This window comes from Hyperolius riggenbachi, chromosome 1 (assembly GCF_040937935.1).
Source record: "Hyperolius riggenbachi isolate aHypRig1 chromosome 1, aHypRig1.pri, whole genome shotgun sequence".
Taxonomy (NCBI): Eukaryota; Metazoa; Chordata; class Amphibia; order Anura; family Hyperoliidae; genus Hyperolius; species Hyperolius riggenbachi.
The window spans coordinates 54,212,989-54,231,369 of record NC_090646.1 but is presented as its reverse complement, the minus strand read 5'-3'; the positions used below and the strand labels follow the sequence as shown (position 1 = coordinate 54,231,369).

Below are 18,381 nucleotides of genomic sequence, written 5' to 3'. Positions count from 1 at the left end.
TAAACCATAATTTGTGTTATGTTTCATCTGCCTGTATATCTGGAATTACTGAATCAGTTTCACATGCAGTTCCTACTGGTGTTATCACCTGATTATGCATTTCTTTGCTCCATGCACTCAGTTTTCTTTTATTAAACTTTGTTGTTCAAATCATTTGACATTCCGCTGTCAATCGCTACAGGTTCTCTTCTCTGCTTTCGTATTGACAAAGAAGGAGTTTATGGATTTTCTGTATATTTTTAGCCCCCTCCACATCCCACAGTGATTATTATTGTTGTTGATTTATAGAGTGCTAAACTTATTCCGTGGTGCTGTACAAAGTAAAAAACAAACTTAGGGTACATAATAATACAGACACTGGTAATATATCGTTATACAAAATACAGAGTTGGTACAAAATACAGAACTGGTAATTACAGCGACAACATTTTATATGAATAAATGTGTAACAAACTCCAAGGCACAAAAAGGTGAGAGAGCTCTGCCCTTGCAAGCTTACAATCTAAAGGAATAGGGGGGGGGGGGGGGGGTGGGGGGGGGGGGGGGGGACAAGAAAATGGGGGTAGTATACAATAATCGTACCTAGAGGCAGTGTGTTTTAGGTTAGCTAATAAGAGTACAAATTGGCCAGAGGCCAAAAGGTAAACTGGCCTAAAGTAGAGAGTATGCTTGATGGATGGAGAAAGTGAGTTTTGAGCTCACATTTAAAGATATCAAAGGTTGGGGAGTGACAGATGTGTTGTGGAAGGGGATTCCAGAGAAGGTAGTGAAGCACGTAAGAAATCTTGTATACACGAATGTGAGGAGGTGATTTTAGAGGAGGACAAAAAAAGGTTGTGTGAAGATCTGAGATTGCAGTTGGGTTGGTATCTGGAAACTAGTGAGGAAATGTACACAGTAGATAATCCACAAGCCATGTATAAATGATGTGCGTTTTCTATACAGGGTGGAGTCACTGATGACAAAAGCGATGATGGGAAAACCGCCTGTACTCTCAGCTTAGGAGTCAACAGACCAACGATTTCCTGCATATTTGACTGTGAGTAGAAAACGCCCAACCTGTGGTGCAATCTGACGGTGCCCACTAGATAAGAGGACCTGTGCTGTAAATAACAATGCATAAAATTGCTTCTTTTTTTACAGTATGACTTTAGAGATTATTTAGTCAGTTGTAAAATCTTTCCTCTCCCTGATTCACATTCTGAAATGTATCACTGGTGCTGACATCTTTAGTCCTGTCAGGTGCAGCTCTATGGAATGTTTGTTTTTGAGAATTCCAAAGCCAGTGAAAATAATGCCAGAATGTTCTCCCAGAATGCTCTAGGAGGAGAATTCCGCATAGAATAAGCCTAAGAATCCTAGAATTTGGCATCACTGGGAGGGCGGAGCTACACACACAATATATAGCAAAATATAGATTTGGGGTGACGCTACGGTGCCTCTTTCAAGGACAACTGAACTGAGAGGGATGTGGTGGCTGCCATATTTTTTTTGGGGGTGGAAGGGCTGCAGTAGTGTCACCCGACATCGGATCTGCATGCTTGTTCAGGGGCTATGACTAAGAGTGTTAGAAATAGAGACACAGCCCGACAATCAGGCAATCTGCACTCTGTAAAAGGAAATAGATATGTCAGCCTCCATATCCTTCTCATTTCAAGTGTACTTTAAAGTGATACTTAAAGTGTACCAGAGATGGTACACTATCGCTAATGTATACTTACCTGGGACTCCCTCCAGCCCCATAAGCACTGTGGCCTTTCTTGCCGTCCTCCTCAGCCCCTCCGTTCTGGTGGTATGACTCCCGGTAATCAGGTCAGTCGCCGCCAGGCGAGGGCTTCTGCAATGGGTGGCTGGGCCGCGCGTGCCCCTGCCATGCTCCCGTCCCCTGCCACCGTCCAGGGAATGGGAGCTCGACAAGGGGAGCGCGGGAGGCCCAGCCACCCATGTGCAGAAGCCCGCTACTGCCCAGATTACCGGGAGTCGTAACGGCTTTCAGACTAACAGAGGGGTCTAAGAGGACAGCGAGGGAAGCCACAGTGCTTATGGGGCTGGAGGAAGCCCCAGGTAAGTATACATTAGCAATAGTGTACCATCTCAGGTTCACATTAAAGAGAACCCGAGGTAAATCTTTGGGGGGCAGATGGGACACAGAGGCACGTCCTCTGCCTAATGACATGGGTCTGTGTCCCCCAACCGCCGCTCTCTGCCCCCCCACCGCCGCGTTATAGCCCTCCCCCCCCCCCCCCCCCCCCCCGAGATTAGCGATAAGATTTGTCGCTAACTCAGAGGTAAACACCGAGGAGACGAATTCCCTGTTTAAAACACCCACCAGGGGTGTTCCTACAGGGTTTCCTGAGCTTTCATTGGGCAGCTCTCTCTCCCTGGTCACGCCCCCTGCCGCTTCTCCTCCTCCCTGCACGCTGTGAGTGACACACAGTCTCTCAGTGCAGCATCGTGACCAAGAGCTCACGAAAGTGAAAGTGGGCCATTGCGGCCCACGGGAGCGGCGGTTCTTGCGGCTGCCCCCTGGATCAGGTAGCCTACTCTTTTTTTCATCTTTTGAGCCCACCTCAGGCTCTCTTTAAGTCTAAAAAAAAGCAGTTTGACTTACCGGTAGGTGGGGCTTCCTGCAGCGATATATGGCGTTCTGCCTCCCGGTCACTTTGGCGCAGGGTGAGCTGAATGGCTGCACAAATTCTGGGCAGCGTTAATTACTAGCCCCCCTCCAAGTTGTAGCAACTCGGAGTAAAAAGTAGTTTGGGTCTGGCAATCGCCGGCACGCATATTACACTGCTGTGCGGGCCATTGATATACTAACATCATATCTATGGTGGTGCCCTGCTCAGGCGCTACAGTAACCTGGGCCAGTGACAGCCAACCAATCACGTAACTTATTATTATCATTCTAGATGGAAACCGCTATCACCTGCGCTGCTACCTCTATCAAGCCCGGAACCTGATTGCAATGGACAAGGACAGCTTTTCTGGTATGTACAAATATAATTTAATATAATTTGCATTTATGGAGTTATAATGACCTCTTTCAAGTCAGCTCTGTGCATTGTATGGATCAAAGCTTATTATTGAGACGACTTCCTGCTACTTATCTGCTGGTTCCTCTCTGTGTGGAACTCAGGCCAAAGGGAGAGTCTTCACGGACGCCCTGTGCTCCTCTGGGAGTTAAAGGAACAGACGTTAAAGAGGAACTCCAGTGAAAATAATGTAATAAAAAAGTGCTTCATTTGTACAATAATTGTGTATAAATGATTTAGTCAGTGTTTGCTCATTGTATAATTTTTCCTCTCCCTAATTTACATTCTGACATTTATCACAAGGTGACATTTGGTTCTTTCCCGTTAGCCGGGCGCATCCACTAGGTGGCGATAAAACTCCACCAGAGTTACATCTTTCCCTACTATCCATGGCGGCCTGGAGGGGGAATAGTAATTAACGCCACCTGGTGGTTGCGCCCGGCTAACGGAATAGTACCAACATTTTTACTGCTGGCAGGTGATGTCACTGGAAGTACCTGCTGCTTGCTTTTTGGGCAGTTGGAAACAGCTGTAAACAGCTGTTACTTCCCACAATGCAATGAGGTCCACAGAAAGGTAACTGTCAGGACCATGGTCCTGACATCACACTGTGGGAGGGGTTTCACCACAATATCAGCCATACAGGGGCTTTATAAATCCTACTAATATAATAAATGGGAAAGTTTGGATGTTTGGATGTTTGTTACTCGATCACGCAAAAATGGCTGAACGGATTTGAATGAAATTTGGCACACACAGTACATTACCTGGAATAAAGTATAGGATACTTTGTATTCCCATAACCAAAAAGGGGGCGGAGACAAATACAAATTTTCCTGGAAAATGTAAACTGCAGCCATTCTTACACTGTTAATGGTAGGGTTCTCAAACTTTGCACAGTTGGTTACTTGGTGACTGGGATTAATATTCAGAAAAGTGGGTGGAGTCTATAAAAGCCAATCAAAATTAACCTATTGATTTTCAAGGGGAATATTTACATTGCTGCCATTCTTGGACTGTTAATGGCACAAGCCTCAAACCTGGTACAGTTGATCATTGGGTGACTAGGGTTCAATTTCAGACAGGGGGTGGAGCCACAAACAGCCAATTAGATTTGTTATATTCCAATACAAATTATTGATGCCAAACACCGCAAAGCTCACAAACTTGGTAATTGAGTAATTGATTAATTGTGCGTTAGGGTTAGAAAAACGGGCACAGCCAACAGCAGCCAAATACATAAGCGGGCAACGCCGGGTCATAAGTGGGCGGAGACAAATACAAATTTTACTGGGAAAATATAAACAGCAGCCATTCTTACACTGTTAATGGTAGGGTTCTCAAACTTTGCACAGTTGGTTACTGGGTGACTGGGGTTAATATTCAGAAAAGTGGGTGGAGCCTACAAAAGGGAATCAAAAATTACCTATTGATTTTTCAGGGGAATATTTCATTGCTGCCATTCTTGCACTGTTAATGGCACAAGCCTCAAACCTGGTACAGTTGATCATTGGGTGACTGGGGTTTAAATTTATAAAAGGGGGTGGAGCCACAAACAGCCAATATGAATTGTTTCATTTTAATGCAGGTTATTAATGCCAAAGACAGCAAAGCTCACAAACTTGGTCATTGAATAATTGATTAATTGTGTGTTAGGTTTAGGAGAAGTGGGCGCAGCCAGCACCTGCAAAATACATAATTGGGCAATGCCGGGTCATCAGTAGGTGGAGACAAATGCAAATTTCACTGAGAAAATGTAAACAGCAGCAATTCTTACACTTTTAATGGTAGGGTTCTCAAACTTTGCACAATTGGTCACTGGGTGACTGGGATTAATATTTAGAGAAGTGGGTGGAGCCTACAAAAGCCAATCAAAATTCACCTATTGATTTTCAAGAGGTAATATGTAATTGCTACCATTCTTGCACTGTTAATGGCACAAGTCTAAAACCTGGTACAGTTGGTGATTGGGTGACTGGGGTTAAATTCAGACAAAGGGGTGGAGCCACAAACAGCCAATCAGATTTGTCTAATCTCAATGCAAATTATTGATGCCAAAAACCGCAAAGCTCACAAACTTGGTTATTGAGTAATTGTGTGTTAGGGTTAGAAATAGTAGGCGGAGCCAACACCAGCCAAATACATACCTGAACAATGTTAGGAAATAAGTGGGTGGAGAAAAATTTCACTGAGAAAATGTAAACTGCAGCAATTCTTACACTGTTAATGGTAGGGTTCTCAAACTTTGCACAATTGGTCACTGGGTGACTGGGATTAATATTCAGAGAAGTGGGTGGAGCCTATAAAAGCCAATCAAAATCCACCTATTGATTTTTAAGGGGAATATTTAATTGCTGCCAATCTTGCACTGTTAATCACCTGTACCTGGTACAGTTGGCCATTGGTTGATTGGGGTTCAAATTCAGAAAAGGGGTGGAGCCACATCCAATCAGATTAATTTTATTTCATTGCAAATTATTAATGCCAAAGACCGCAAAGCTCACATACTTGGTCATTAAGTAATTGTGTGTTCGGGTTAGGAAAAGTGGGGAGAGCCAACACTAGCCAAATACACACCCGGGCAACGCCGGGCATCCAGCTAGTCAATAATAATAATAATACAGAGCCCCCTGATTATCTGTTTGTGAAGAGGAAAAGATTTCTCATGGGAAAGGGGGTATCAGCTGCTGATTGGGATGAAGTTCAATTCTTGGTTACGGTTTCTCTTTAAGGATTCAATAGGATAACACCTATAGCCATTTCATGTTATAGTGGGCACAACTGAAGGAGGTAGCAGAAGCCCACCAATAGCTTTACCTAGTCATCCTCAATCACATGATCACTGTTTACATCACATGATACAGAGAAAATAATGGCAGTGTGGGCAGACATCTCCGACATTACCCTGCAGTAAGAGAGCATACTCCCCTCCTTTCCTCCTAACTCCTGGTATAGCCAAACTTTTGTAAAACAGAAAGCAGAATGTAGTGCTGGAACTTGTAAAATGTACTTCCTGTTCACACAGGAAGTAGTATAAAGCACTTACTGATGGAAGACCTCCGGCCCTAAGGAGGTATGTGTCCAGTCTACCACCGCCCGCCCGCTGCCCCTATTGATTGCAGGAGGGGGTGCGCTGAGAGGAGAGCCCGAGGTGAGGGGGGGAAATATCCCTCCTCCCCACCAATCTGCGGCCACGCTCTCCTCTTATGTTGTGACCCCTCCTGCCCCCCAAAAAGTCCCAGTGCGGGCCCTAGGGGGGGGGGGGGGGGCTGAAATGGTGAAAATGTTATTTTTTTGTTTACATTCCTTTGTCAGACACATTTAGTAAACATTAGCAGACTGCAGAAACGGATTGTACAGAGCTGGGAGTGATTGATTACTAAATAGACTTTAATATATAAATATGAAACAAAACGTTGCCTTCTTAAAACACAAAGGTATTAGCGATTATTCAGGTTGAAATAAGCATATTATATTTTTGGTCCTCTGTAGCACCTTACACACTCCTAGGAGTTCTGGTTCACTATGAGCTTGCTGGGCAATCTGTAACTCTAGTATATAAATACAGCAGCTATGCAATAAAATGCAAAGGCAGCTTTCAGAGCAGATAAACTGTACTTTGGGATGTTGTCATTTGCAGACAGACAATATAACTTGTGCACAAGAGCAAATATGGTAACTGTATGGGTAATAACAAGTAGGAAATCACATTTCTATTAAACGTTATGTCACAGTGTTATCCCACAGAAGGTTTCCCTGGTTGCAGTATATTTGGGGCAGCGCAGCATCTCTCATCCTCCTCCTTCCTTCCTCTCTCTAGACATGTCTGCGCCTCCGCTGAAGTCAAGTTTAAAGTTTGAGGAAAGTTTACTGACTGCTCTGGAAGCCATTCCAGACCCCTTCAGCGTTTCCATGTGCGCCCCCCCCCCCCCCTCCCATCCTGACTTCCAGGCTCTGCTCCTAACCGCTGACAGAGCCCCCTTCACATCATATTGTGAATGAAAGAATTAATTGAGCCCACTGGAAAGCAAAACACCTGAACCTGGCAGAGCCCGTCGAACAAAATCCATTTATTGTTTATTTTCACTACCAAAACGCTCAATTAGCGCCGTTCATCCACCCTGGAAAAATTCATCCAGAGTCTGAGAAGACCAGGTACGTTTTTTGTTTTTTTTCAACTTCAGGACGAATTTCCAGGATTTATGGCGAAATCGCAAATCCCGCGTCCGACCGCTGGAGATTTTTTTCTCCTGTGATATAAAACTGTCTTTTCAGCTGTGCGAGAAAAAAGTGTGGAGCCTGGGGTGCCGGCGAGCTTCGTGCGTGGACCGTACCGCGGGCTTATCGCAGGTCACTGTTATACGCTCTCGGTAATGGGGTCGGGCGTTTGCGGGCGCAGCTCTACAAATCACGGAAGCCCGGGGATAAATCCTGAGTTTTATTAGTGAGAAGTAATAAGTTATGCTTCCCAGGGGGGCTCGGTGAGTAAGAGCTCTGTGTGTACACAGCGGGCAAGAGTGCAGGTTATTACCAGGCAGGGGTGCCTCTGCTGTGCACCTGTTTGAGAATTAGCAGCCAACCTTTCAACAGTCACTTAGTTTTTGTGTGATTGCCTGAACATTAAATTTCACTCCAGCCGGGTGGAGTTATACGAGGTCAGCTGTTGCAGGTCAGGAGTAATATGTGTTCCCCAACACAGGGCAAGAGACAACAGCCAGCTAGAGATGATACTATTGACTCAGACAGTCCATCCCAGCCAATAATCTTACATAACCACGGAGGCTGCAGAACTTGGCTAGTAAATGTGCCCATACATCAGACAATGTATGGGCAGAGCGACCAAAAGCTAGAGATGTTGCAAACTTAGAATTTTCCGTTTCACGAGTAGCGAACGCGATCTTCTGAAAATATTCATGAACAGGCGAATCTGGTACCCGACATAGACTTCAATGGGCAGGCGAGTTTTAAAACCTACAAAGACTGTTTCTGTCCACAAAAGTGACAGAAAAGTTGTTTCAAGGGGTCTAACACCTGGACTGTGGCATGCCGGAGGGGGATCCATGGCAAAAGTCACACCAAAAATTACGGAGTTGACGCAAAGTCGGGTTTTAATCTCTAAAGGGCAGGAAACACATTATGCACAGCTCTGGGTGTCAGTGGGCTGTGGAGTGTCACACACAGATAGATACAATAGTACTGTCAGAATACAGTGAAGTAATAATGCACTGGATTGGTTCTGTGCCTGCAACTTTATGTAGCAACAGCAGTAGTGTGCACTCAGCTCTGGGTGTCAGTGGGCTGTGGAGTGTCACACACACAAAAAAAATGTGCTAGCCCTCAAAAGTGCTTTCACAGCAAGTGAGGAACAAGAACACAGGCCTAGCTAATGCTTTCCCTACCTACCTGCAGCAAGTCTCTCTAACAGTCAGCAGCCAGCAGAGAATTGATCCAATATGGCCACCGCTACTGCTTTTTGATAGCGGGGTGGGCCCAGGAAGGGGTGCTAGCTGATTGGCTGCCATGTGTCTGCTGACTGTGAGGTAAGGGGTCAATGCTTAGCTCAATGATGATATATAGGGGGTGAATCGAACATGCCAAATTTTCGCTGTTCGCCGCAAATGCGAACAGTGGATGTTCGCAGAATACTGCTCGTCGGCGAACTGTTCGGGCCATCTCTACCAAGAGCCAGATCTCTCTCTGAGCGAATCTGATAAGAGAGATCTGTCAGAGGCCAACACACCGCAGGCTGATTCCTGATCAATTTCAGCATGAAATCTCTTTGGAATGGGCCTTGTGACGTCGCTCACCACCCCTAGTGCTGATCTCCACTAATGTAAAATGTTCCCCCCGGTGCCCAGGGCAGTATACATGTACCTGTCTGTGCCTGCTGCTGGGTCCGTCCTCCTACATGCACCCCACGTGGCTGTCGGTGTACTGTGGGCACATGAGTGACGTCACACACATACTCACGTATATGCCAGCAACCATGTGCGTGTAGGCGACAGAGCCAGCAGCGGACACCGTCGGGTAACGTATACTGCACAGGGCACATTTTACATTAGGGGGAACAGTGCAGGGGGAACTGGGGGGGGGGGGGCAGCTTACCCGAGCATGTCGGCTCTACATCTTGCAGCATGTTTGATCGATACATGCAACCAATTTATTGCCGAAATTGGTTGCATCGTCAATTGGGCATGCTCTTGGCAGCACCGATTGTAATAATTCAATGGACGTTCAATCAGCCACCGAGTCACCTGCTGTATGGCCTCCTTAACCTCCCTGGCGTTCTATTAACATCGCCAGGGAGGCTGCGGGAGGGTTTTTTTTTAATAAAAAAAAAACTATTTCATGCAGCCAACTGAAAGTTGGCTGCATGAAAGCCCACTAGAGGGCGCTCCGGAGGCGTTCTTCTGATCGCCTCCGGCAATGAGCGGCCTTCCGTGTTTCGCTTACCTCGTCGCCATGGCGACGAGCGGAGTGACGTCATGGACGTCAGCCGACGTCCTGACGTCAGCCGCCTCCGATCCAACCCTTAGCGCTGGCCGGAACTTTTTGTTACGGCTACGCTGGGCTCAGGCGGCTGGGGGGACCCTCTTTCGCCGCTGCATGCGGCGGATCGCCGCGCTGCAGCGGCGATCAGGTAGCACACGCGGCTGGCAAAGTGCCGGCTGCGTGTGCTGCTTTTTATTTGAGCCAAATCAGCCCAGCAGGGCCTGAGCGGCAGGCTCCGGCGGTACTGGACGAGCTGAGCTCGTCCAGACCGCTCAGCAGGTTAAGGCCTTGTTCACATTATAGGTGTTTTTGTAAGATTTTAAGCGATTGTGCAATGATTCTCTACGAGAGATAGAACGGTTCGTTTGTGATCCGCTTTGAAAAGTGATGCTTGGGCCATTTTTGAGGCGATTTGCCTCAATGGAAGGTATAGGAAAAACGCCAAACGCTCTCAAAATCGCTTTAGCAAGCGATTGCGTGAGCGTTTAAAAAAAAATACATTGTATTTTTCCAGATTTTTGTCCGCATCAAAAGACGAAAGTGCTCTGCAAAAGCGCTTACAAAAACGCCCAGAAAAACTAGTGATCGCGCAGACGGACACGTGAGCCGAACGCAATGTGAACAAGGCTTAACGGGCTAAAGGGGTTGAATTACAAACAGCAGATAAAGCTGGGCACACACATTAGTATTAATATTATTAATATTATTTAGCGCTGACATCTTCCGCAGCGCTATACAGAGTATATTGTCCTGTCACTTAAAGAGAAGCCATAATCAAGGATTGAACTTCATCCCAATCAGTAGCTGATACCCCCTTTCCCATGAGAAATCTATTCCTTTTCTCAAACGGATCATCGGGGGAAAGGGGGGGGGGTCTGTATGGCTGATATTGTGGTGAAACCCCTCCCACAGTGTGATGTCAGGGCCAGGGTGCTGACATCACACTGTGGGAGCCTTGTTGCATTGTGGGAAATAACAGCTGTTTCCAACTGCCAAAAAAGCTAGCAACAGCTACTTCCAGTGACATCACCTGCCAGCAGTAAAAATGTCACCAAATTTCAGAATGTAAATCAGGGAAAGGAAAGATTTTACAATGGGCAAACACTGACTAAATCATTTATACATAATTATTGTAAAAACTAAGCACTTTTTTTTTATTACATTATTTTCACTGGAATTCCTCTTTAAAGGATACCCAAAGTGACATGTGACATGATGAGATAGACATGTATGTACAGTGCCAAGCACGCTAATAACTATGCTGTGTTCCTTTTTTTATTTCTCTGCCTGAAAGAGTTAAATATCAGGTATGTAAGTGGCTGATTCAGTTCAGAGAGGAAGTGACTACAGCGTGGCCCTCACTGATAAGAAATTCAAACTATAAAACACTTTCCTAGCAAAAAATGGCTTCTGAGAGCAGGGAAGAGATAAAAAGGTTCAATAGTTCATAGATTTTAGCTCTGGCATACTTCAATGACTGTGTCATTGAGCAAAATCAATAAAACTGTTTAAACTTAAAAAGTAGATTTAAACATAAAATAAAACTGTGGAATATCTTAAAAAGTAATTTTTAGGAGAAGGAAGATAGATACAATTGTTTGTTTCATTATTTTATTTTCGCTTTGGGTGTCCTTAACTATTTGACATTCCTGGACGTGAAACTCACGTCCAGGTAGCCATGTGCGCTCCTGCGCGTCCACGCGGCCGATCGCGCGCGTGCACGCGCGCTCCCGGCCGGCGGTTTGTTAGCCAGTGAATCAGTGAATCGGGCAACGGTGCCCGATCACTGATTCCTCTCCCCCGCAGAAAAAGCGACAGCTTCTCTCGGAAGCTACGCTTTTTCTGCTTCCTATGTCGCTCTAAGCGTACGTGGTACGCTTAGAGTGACGTCACTGTAAACAACTCATGGCTGCCATCTTGTGGCCAAAAAGTAAACTACATCTAAATGTTAAATATAAATAAAAATACACATATATTTACAAAAAAAAATACAATTTCAATCCCACCCTCCCAAAAATACCCACATAAAATGTTTAATTAAAAAAAACAAAAAAACATTACAATAAAAAAAAAAAAAAAAAACACAAATATTTACCTAAGGGTCTAAACTTTTTAAATATATATGTAAAGATGAAATATTTTTTTTTTTTTTTTTTTTATTATAAGCTTGTAAATAGTGATGAATGCAAAACGGAAAAAATGCACTTTTATTTCCAAATAAAATATTGTCGCCATACATTGTGATAGGGACATAATTTAAATGGTGTAATACCCGGGACAAATGGGCATATACAATACGTGGGTTTTAATTATAGAGGCATGTATTATTTTAAAACTATAATTGCCGAAAAGTGAGAAATAATGATTTGTTTCCGTTTTTTTCTTATTCTTCCTTTTAAAATGCATTTACAGTAAAGTGGCTCTTAGTAAAATGTACCCCCCAAAGAAAGCCTAATTGGTGGCGGAAAAAACAAGATATAGATCAGTTCATTGTGATAAGTAGTAATAAAGTTATAGGCTAATGAATGGGAGGTGAACATTGTTCGGATGCATGAAGCGAAAAACGACTGAATGCGAACTGGTTAAACTGTCCCTCAGAGGGGCTCACAATCTAATCCTACTATAGTCTTATGTCTATGTATGTATTGTGTACTGTATGTATCATAGTCTAGGGACAATTTAGGGGGAAGCCAAGTAACTTATGTTTTTAGAATGTGAGAGCAGAGATGGATTAAGCTGTTATGGGGTCCTAGGCAAAGTAGTAGTATTTGGTGCCCCCTTGCGGTCAGAGAAGGTGGCTGATGGGCCCCTGGACACCCACTAGTTTGCCTGGTGGATGATCCTGCTCTGTGTGGGAGGAAACTGTAGTCCCCGGAGAAAACCCATGCAGACATGTTCAGAACGTACAAACTCCTTGCAGATGTTACCCTGGCTGAAATGTCTTACCAGGAATCCAGCGCTGCAAGGCGAGAGCGCTTACTACGCCACCACCGTGCTGCCCATGAGAGAAAAGTCTTTGGAAAACAAAAGATCATAGATTATCTGCAGAAAACCTTTGTAAAGACAAGACAGATAACATTTATATTGTGCTTTTCTCCTGGCGGACTCAAAGTGCCAGAGCAGCAGCCACTAGGGCGCGCTCTATAGGCAGTAGCAGTGTTAGGGAGCCTTGCCTAAGGATTCCTTACCGAATAGGTGCTGGCTTACTGAACAGGCAGAGCCGAGATTCCATCCCAGGTCTCCTGTGTCAGAGGCAGAGCCCTAAACCAGTACATTCTCCAAAGATAATTGTCTCTCCACCTTTTATGCTTGGAACACACAATGCAATTTCCCATCCGATCGATGGGTAATCTGATGGAAAGTTGTATCGTGTGTAGATATCCAAACTGCTTTTGATTGATTGATGAAGGGGTCGATTTTCCAATGATAACTTTGCAACATCGATCCCTTTATCGATCAAAAACAAATCGGACAGGTCGAAAAAAATCGTCCCACTTAAAACAAAGCATGCTGATTAGTGCACAAGTATTACCTTTTAGATGAACTTTGAAAATCTATTGTGATTACCTGCAGCTGTGCACCTATCCATACAGGCTTAAAGGATACCTGAAGCTAGAGGGATATGGAGGGATATTCCCTTTTAAGCAATACCAGTTGCCTGGTTACCCTGCTGATCCTCTGCCTCTAATACTTTTAGCCACAGACCTTGAACAAGCATGCAGCAGATCAGATGTTTCTGACATTATAGTCAGATCTGACCAGATTAGTTGCATGCTTGTTTCTGGTGTGAATCAGACACTGCTGCAGCCAAATAGACCAGCAGGGGTGCCAGGCAACTGGTATTGTTTACAAGGAAATAAATATGGCAGCCTCTATATCGCTTTCACTTCAGGTGTCCTTTAAGACCTTGTCACTTGTTTTCAGTTAAAGGAGCTGAGGTCTTAGAACAGGGCTGTTTCTTGGGCAGGGCGACCAATCTGGGCACAGATTAGCAAGTAGAAGAAGGGGGGTGCAGGCAGAAGGACATAATGGTAACACACGGTGCAGCAAAACGGAAGAAGAAAGAAGATTACCAACGTGATCACCTTCCTTGACTCTTCCGGGCTGCCTGCGTCAGACGTCAAGTCATCATCACGTCACCACCACGTGATGACACCTGAAGTCCGCTAGCGGTACTGCAGGCTGTCAGTACGCGGCGCACCTGGAGGAGTCAGCTTTCTGGGCTCTCTTCCCCTGTGTGTTCTCCTGGTCCCTACTTCCTCCTGGATGAGCGGCTGGTCACTAGTAAGGAGGCAGATCTACTTGTGCCCTGTGGCTGTGTGACTGTCCCTAAAGAGTAAGGGTTCCCAAGTCCATGGGGGTGGGGAAAAAGGGGCGCAATTTTTATACCCTCTCCCTGAGTGCAATTTAGCCCAGAAACTGCCCTGCTCTCTAGAAACTTCCTGTAGACCTTTTAAGCCCCATCTACACGGGGAGATGTGGAGGCGATCCGGCGGCTAATCGCATTCCCGCGTGGAGGCATCAGCGGCTCGATTGATAAGAAACATCACCGCCTCATCTACACGTGTAGATGAGGCTTTAATGTTCTTCTTGCTTTGGATGTCACATGCACATACCTGATTGACCTGTCCACCAGCTGAATCCAGAGAGTAGAAGAATCCAGCTGTACCCAGATAGAACTTAAAGTCTGACAAGAGTACTAGCTGCTCCCCACTCCATTCAGTCCATCTAGACTGAACGTTTTTGACTAGAGTCCAGCTTTAAGCTGGTGCCATTTACATGCACATCTGACAAACATGGCCTGCAGTATTTGCTGGGCCATTGGCGTTCCTGCCCATATGACTTATGTGATTTGTTAGTTCTATTATTTTGGTTAATGTCTCCGCCGGCAGGCTGCTAATTATCTGTAACGCGTGGAACAATGGCTGTGCTGTTACAGCGCCTCCCGTCCTCGTGGAATGACCTCATCTGCTGCGATTGGCCAACTCAGTTGTTAGTGGAGGTGGAGCGAGCCAACTACAACATCTATTAAAGACTACCCCGTCACCCCTTCTCTTCCTTTAGTTTTTTGTCCCTCTCGCCTTTTTTTTATGGTTTTTCACCTTGTTTTCATAGATTTCCTATTCCATGTTTGAACCCGTCAGAGCTGGTCAATTCTCGGAGAATAACCCACACGGCTATAGGACTGACCTTATGAGTTGTACTCAGGTGCCAGACTTCTAGGAATAATGTCCTCTTCAACATTGCAGTAACTCCGTCTCAGAGATTCTGCCTAGGGTGCCATGTGTGCCAGTTTAAAGGCCTGATTCAATAACCTGGGTTTTTCATTGTTCGGACCGGTGAACAGGGCATGGTAGCATTACCCACAAATTGCTCATCTTTGATGCAGCCAATCCAGAGAAATTCCCTTTGGAGAATTCAGTCATGTGACCCAGAATCCCTTAAAGGACAACTGAACCTAGAGGTATATGGAGGCTGCCATATTTAATTCCTTTTAAGCAATACCAGTTACCTGGCTGTCCTACGGATCCTTTGCCGCTAATACTTTTAGCCACAGACCCTGAACAAGCATGCAGCAGATCAGGTGTTCCTGACATTCCTGTCAGATCTGACAGGATTAGCTGCATGTTTGTTTCTGTTGTTATTCAGGCACTACTGCAGCCAAATAGATCATTAGGGCTGTCAGGCAACTGGTATTGTTTAAAAGGAAATACATATGGCAGCCTCCATATTCCTGTCATTTCAGTTGTCCTTTAAGGCAGAGTTCCCCAACCCTGTCCTCAAGGCCCACCAACAGTACATGTTTTGCAGAAAACCACAAACCTGCACAGGTGAGGCAATTAGAGTTTCAGCAGAGCTGATTATCTACCTCTGTGGTTTTCTGCAAAACATGCACTGTTGGTGGGCGTTGAGGACAGGGTTGGGGAACGCTGCGTTTAAGGAAATAGTCCATTGCCTGAAGTGGAAGTGCTGCCTCCTGCCTAGTGACATCTTAGGTGGGTGTGTCTATCTGCCTGGTGGATGGTGGCCTGATAGGCACACTGTGAGAGCCAGAGTGTCTTGTATCCCCTTCGAAGTGCCTGAGCCTGATTATTAAAAGAAGTTCTCCATACTCACTTCTGAGCACAGTGCCTGACCCTACCCTCCTCCCTCTACTGCTGAGATTTTGGCCAGCACTGCAGTTCAGCAGAGTCTAATCCTTTTGTCCAGTTTTTCCCTGATGGGTGTCAAGTTAATCTTTCCACACCTTCCTCAACAAGTGTGTTTATTAAAGCCATCTATCAGCCTCTCATCAGGCTTGTGCAGCCCGGGAGATATAGAGGATACAGGCTTTCACACAGCTTCTGAGATGTACGTTCCCTCAGTTTGCCAACACTGGCAGCTTTATCAATACTGTCACTATGAGGCAGAGTTGTAGGGAGAGTCTGGCTAGTGCCACATGCCAGCTCCTGCATCACTCTGGTACTCATGGGGGGTGATGGTGTTGATTGGTAGAAAAATCGGGATGGCTGTCAGACAGTGGATGCGTTGACACCGCATGGCAAGCATTCACTGTTGAGTGCCGCAGAAGGGTCAGACACTTCCGTGGGCTGCCGGAGCAAACCAAGTATCATTACATAGAACGATGTGATCTGAGCCTGCCTCTGTGTGACAGTTACACTGATTGTAAGCTGCAGAATGCTGTGTCCTCATTCTGTACAGTTCTGTCTTTGCTGGATATGATGTTACTATGTTGCATTGCACTTTTCAGTGCTTGCCGTACTGTCATCTGGGTGTACAGGGCAAATTGAGATTTTTGCACAGATAAAAAAAGTCTTTGGAGTATAAGAGTAGGGAGCCATGTTTCTGCTGTATGATATTGAGATACAGAAGAGAGTGTTGTCCTTCTGGGCCCACCTACAGAGCAGCAGTCCTGACTCACCCCACTACAAAGCCATGCTTCACAATGAAGACCAAGAAAAGCCGTGTGCACTGAAAGTATTGGTCAACTCTATAATCCCTCCAACCCCCGATCCACAGGTCATAACAAGACTACGGATAAAACACACCACAGCTAAGAGCAAAGAAGACTATGTGGAAAAATGGAGGAATGAAATTTAACAGTCACACAAGCTAACCCTATACCAGTCCCTACAGAGAGAATATAAAATGGCCCCATACCTGGAAAAGCTGCAAAACTCTCAAGTGAGTAAAATCCTGAGTGTCTACAGACTAAGTGCTCACAACCTCGAAATAGTCTGGGAGACACAGACAGACGTACAAACCCAGGGAGGAGAGACTATGCCAACACTTTGTGCAGAAGACCCTTGAGGATGAAAGCCACTTCCTGCTGCACTGCCCCAAATATACTGCAACAAGGGACACTTACTTTAAGAAGTTGATGGAACTATTCCCAGACTTTCTCACGTTAGAATATGAGAGAAAAACATTACTGGGAATCCTCAGTGACAATCGCTGCACACTATGTCACAGCATGCCACAGACTGAGAGGAGCATAACGGAACTGTAAACCTAAAAATGTCCACAGACTGCTTAGCCATTGTCCCCCTACCCCACCCCCCTTCCATGTCCCCCTTTTCCCCTTGCTTTGGCAATACCTGTATGAATCTTGGTCATGCCAATAAAACTATCATTAATTTGATTTGATATTCCAGAATATAATTCATGTTCTTTCCTGACTCTAGATCCTTACGCCATCGTATCCTTCCTCCATCAGAGCCAGAAAACCATCGTGGCAAAGAACACTTTGAACCCAACCTGGGACCAGACACTCATTTTCCATGAGATCGAGATATTTGGAGAGCTGGACATGATAGCTGAAGCTCCTCCCAGTATTGTGGTGGAGCTGTATGATCATGACACCTATGTGAGTATCAGCAGGGCCATTCTATGATCTGACCATGAGGCTACACTGCCCATGGGACAGAGACAGAGGGATGCACAGTGGGGCAGAGATAGCACAAGGGGACAAAAGGAGGCAACAGAGGGACAGAAGGAGGCACAGGAAGACAGAGGGAGGCATAGATGGAAAGAGGTAGCAAAAGGGGACAGGAGGAGGCACGGGGACTGAAGGAGGCACAGGAAGACAGAGGGAGGCATAGATGGAAAGAGGTAGCACAAGGGGACAGGAGGAGGCACAGGGGCCATAAGGGGGAGAAGAAGACACAAAGTGGGAGAGAAGGAGGCAGAATGGGGTACAGAAGGGAATGCAGAGGTACAGAATGGGATGCAGGGGGACAGAAGGAGGCACAGGCATAGAGGGATGCACAGGGGGAAGAGGTGACCCAGTAGAGGCAACTTACGCTATCTGGATAGAGTGCAACAGGTTTTTTTTTCGGACTGCAACAGTGTCCTCTTGTTTTAGAGTGCAACAGTGGTGACTCTATTTTGTGTTAAAGCAAACTAGTGACTCCATCTTGCTTTGCAGGGAGCGGATGAATTTATGGGGCGTTGCACCTGTAAGCCAACTTTGGAGCGATCGCCAAGACTATCGTGGCATCCAATATTCAAAGGCGACAAGAACACAGGGGAGCTGCTGGCCGCCTTTGAACTCATCCATAGAGAAAAGGTAAGGGTTTCATTCACAGGTTGTGCCTGTTCAGCACTGACATTTTCTGCAGCACTTTACAGAGTACATAGGCATGTCACTGACTGTCCCTTAGAGGAGCTCACACTCTAATCATACCATAGTCATAGTCTAATGTCCCACCATACTATTATTTATATAGCACTGACATTTTCTGCAGCACTTTACAGTGTACATAGTCATGTCACTGACTGTCCGCAGAGGAGCTCACACTCTAATCATACCATAGTCATAGTCTAATCTCCCACCATACTATTATTTATATAGCAC

At 45.5% G+C, this 18,381-nt stretch overlaps 1 protein-coding gene across 6 annotated transcripts in view; it reads left to right on the top strand.

Annotated features, from left to right (window-relative positions):
- DYSF (dysferlin) overlaps positions 1-18,381 on the top strand; it is a 456,891-nt gene that overhangs the window by 264,884 nt on the left and 173,626 nt on the right. For all 6 annotated transcript variants that reach the window (XM_068274344.1, XM_068274325.1, XM_068274335.1 and 3 more), the window contains 4 exons: positions 946-1,039; positions 2,910-2,987; positions 17,210-17,391; positions 17,953-18,093. In XM_068274344.1, the coding sequence (XP_068130445.1) occupies positions 946-1,039; positions 2,910-2,987; positions 17,210-17,391; positions 17,953-18,093 (495 nt within the window). The remainder of the gene's footprint in view (positions 1-945; positions 1,040-2,909; positions 2,988-17,209; positions 17,392-17,952; positions 18,094-18,381) is intronic.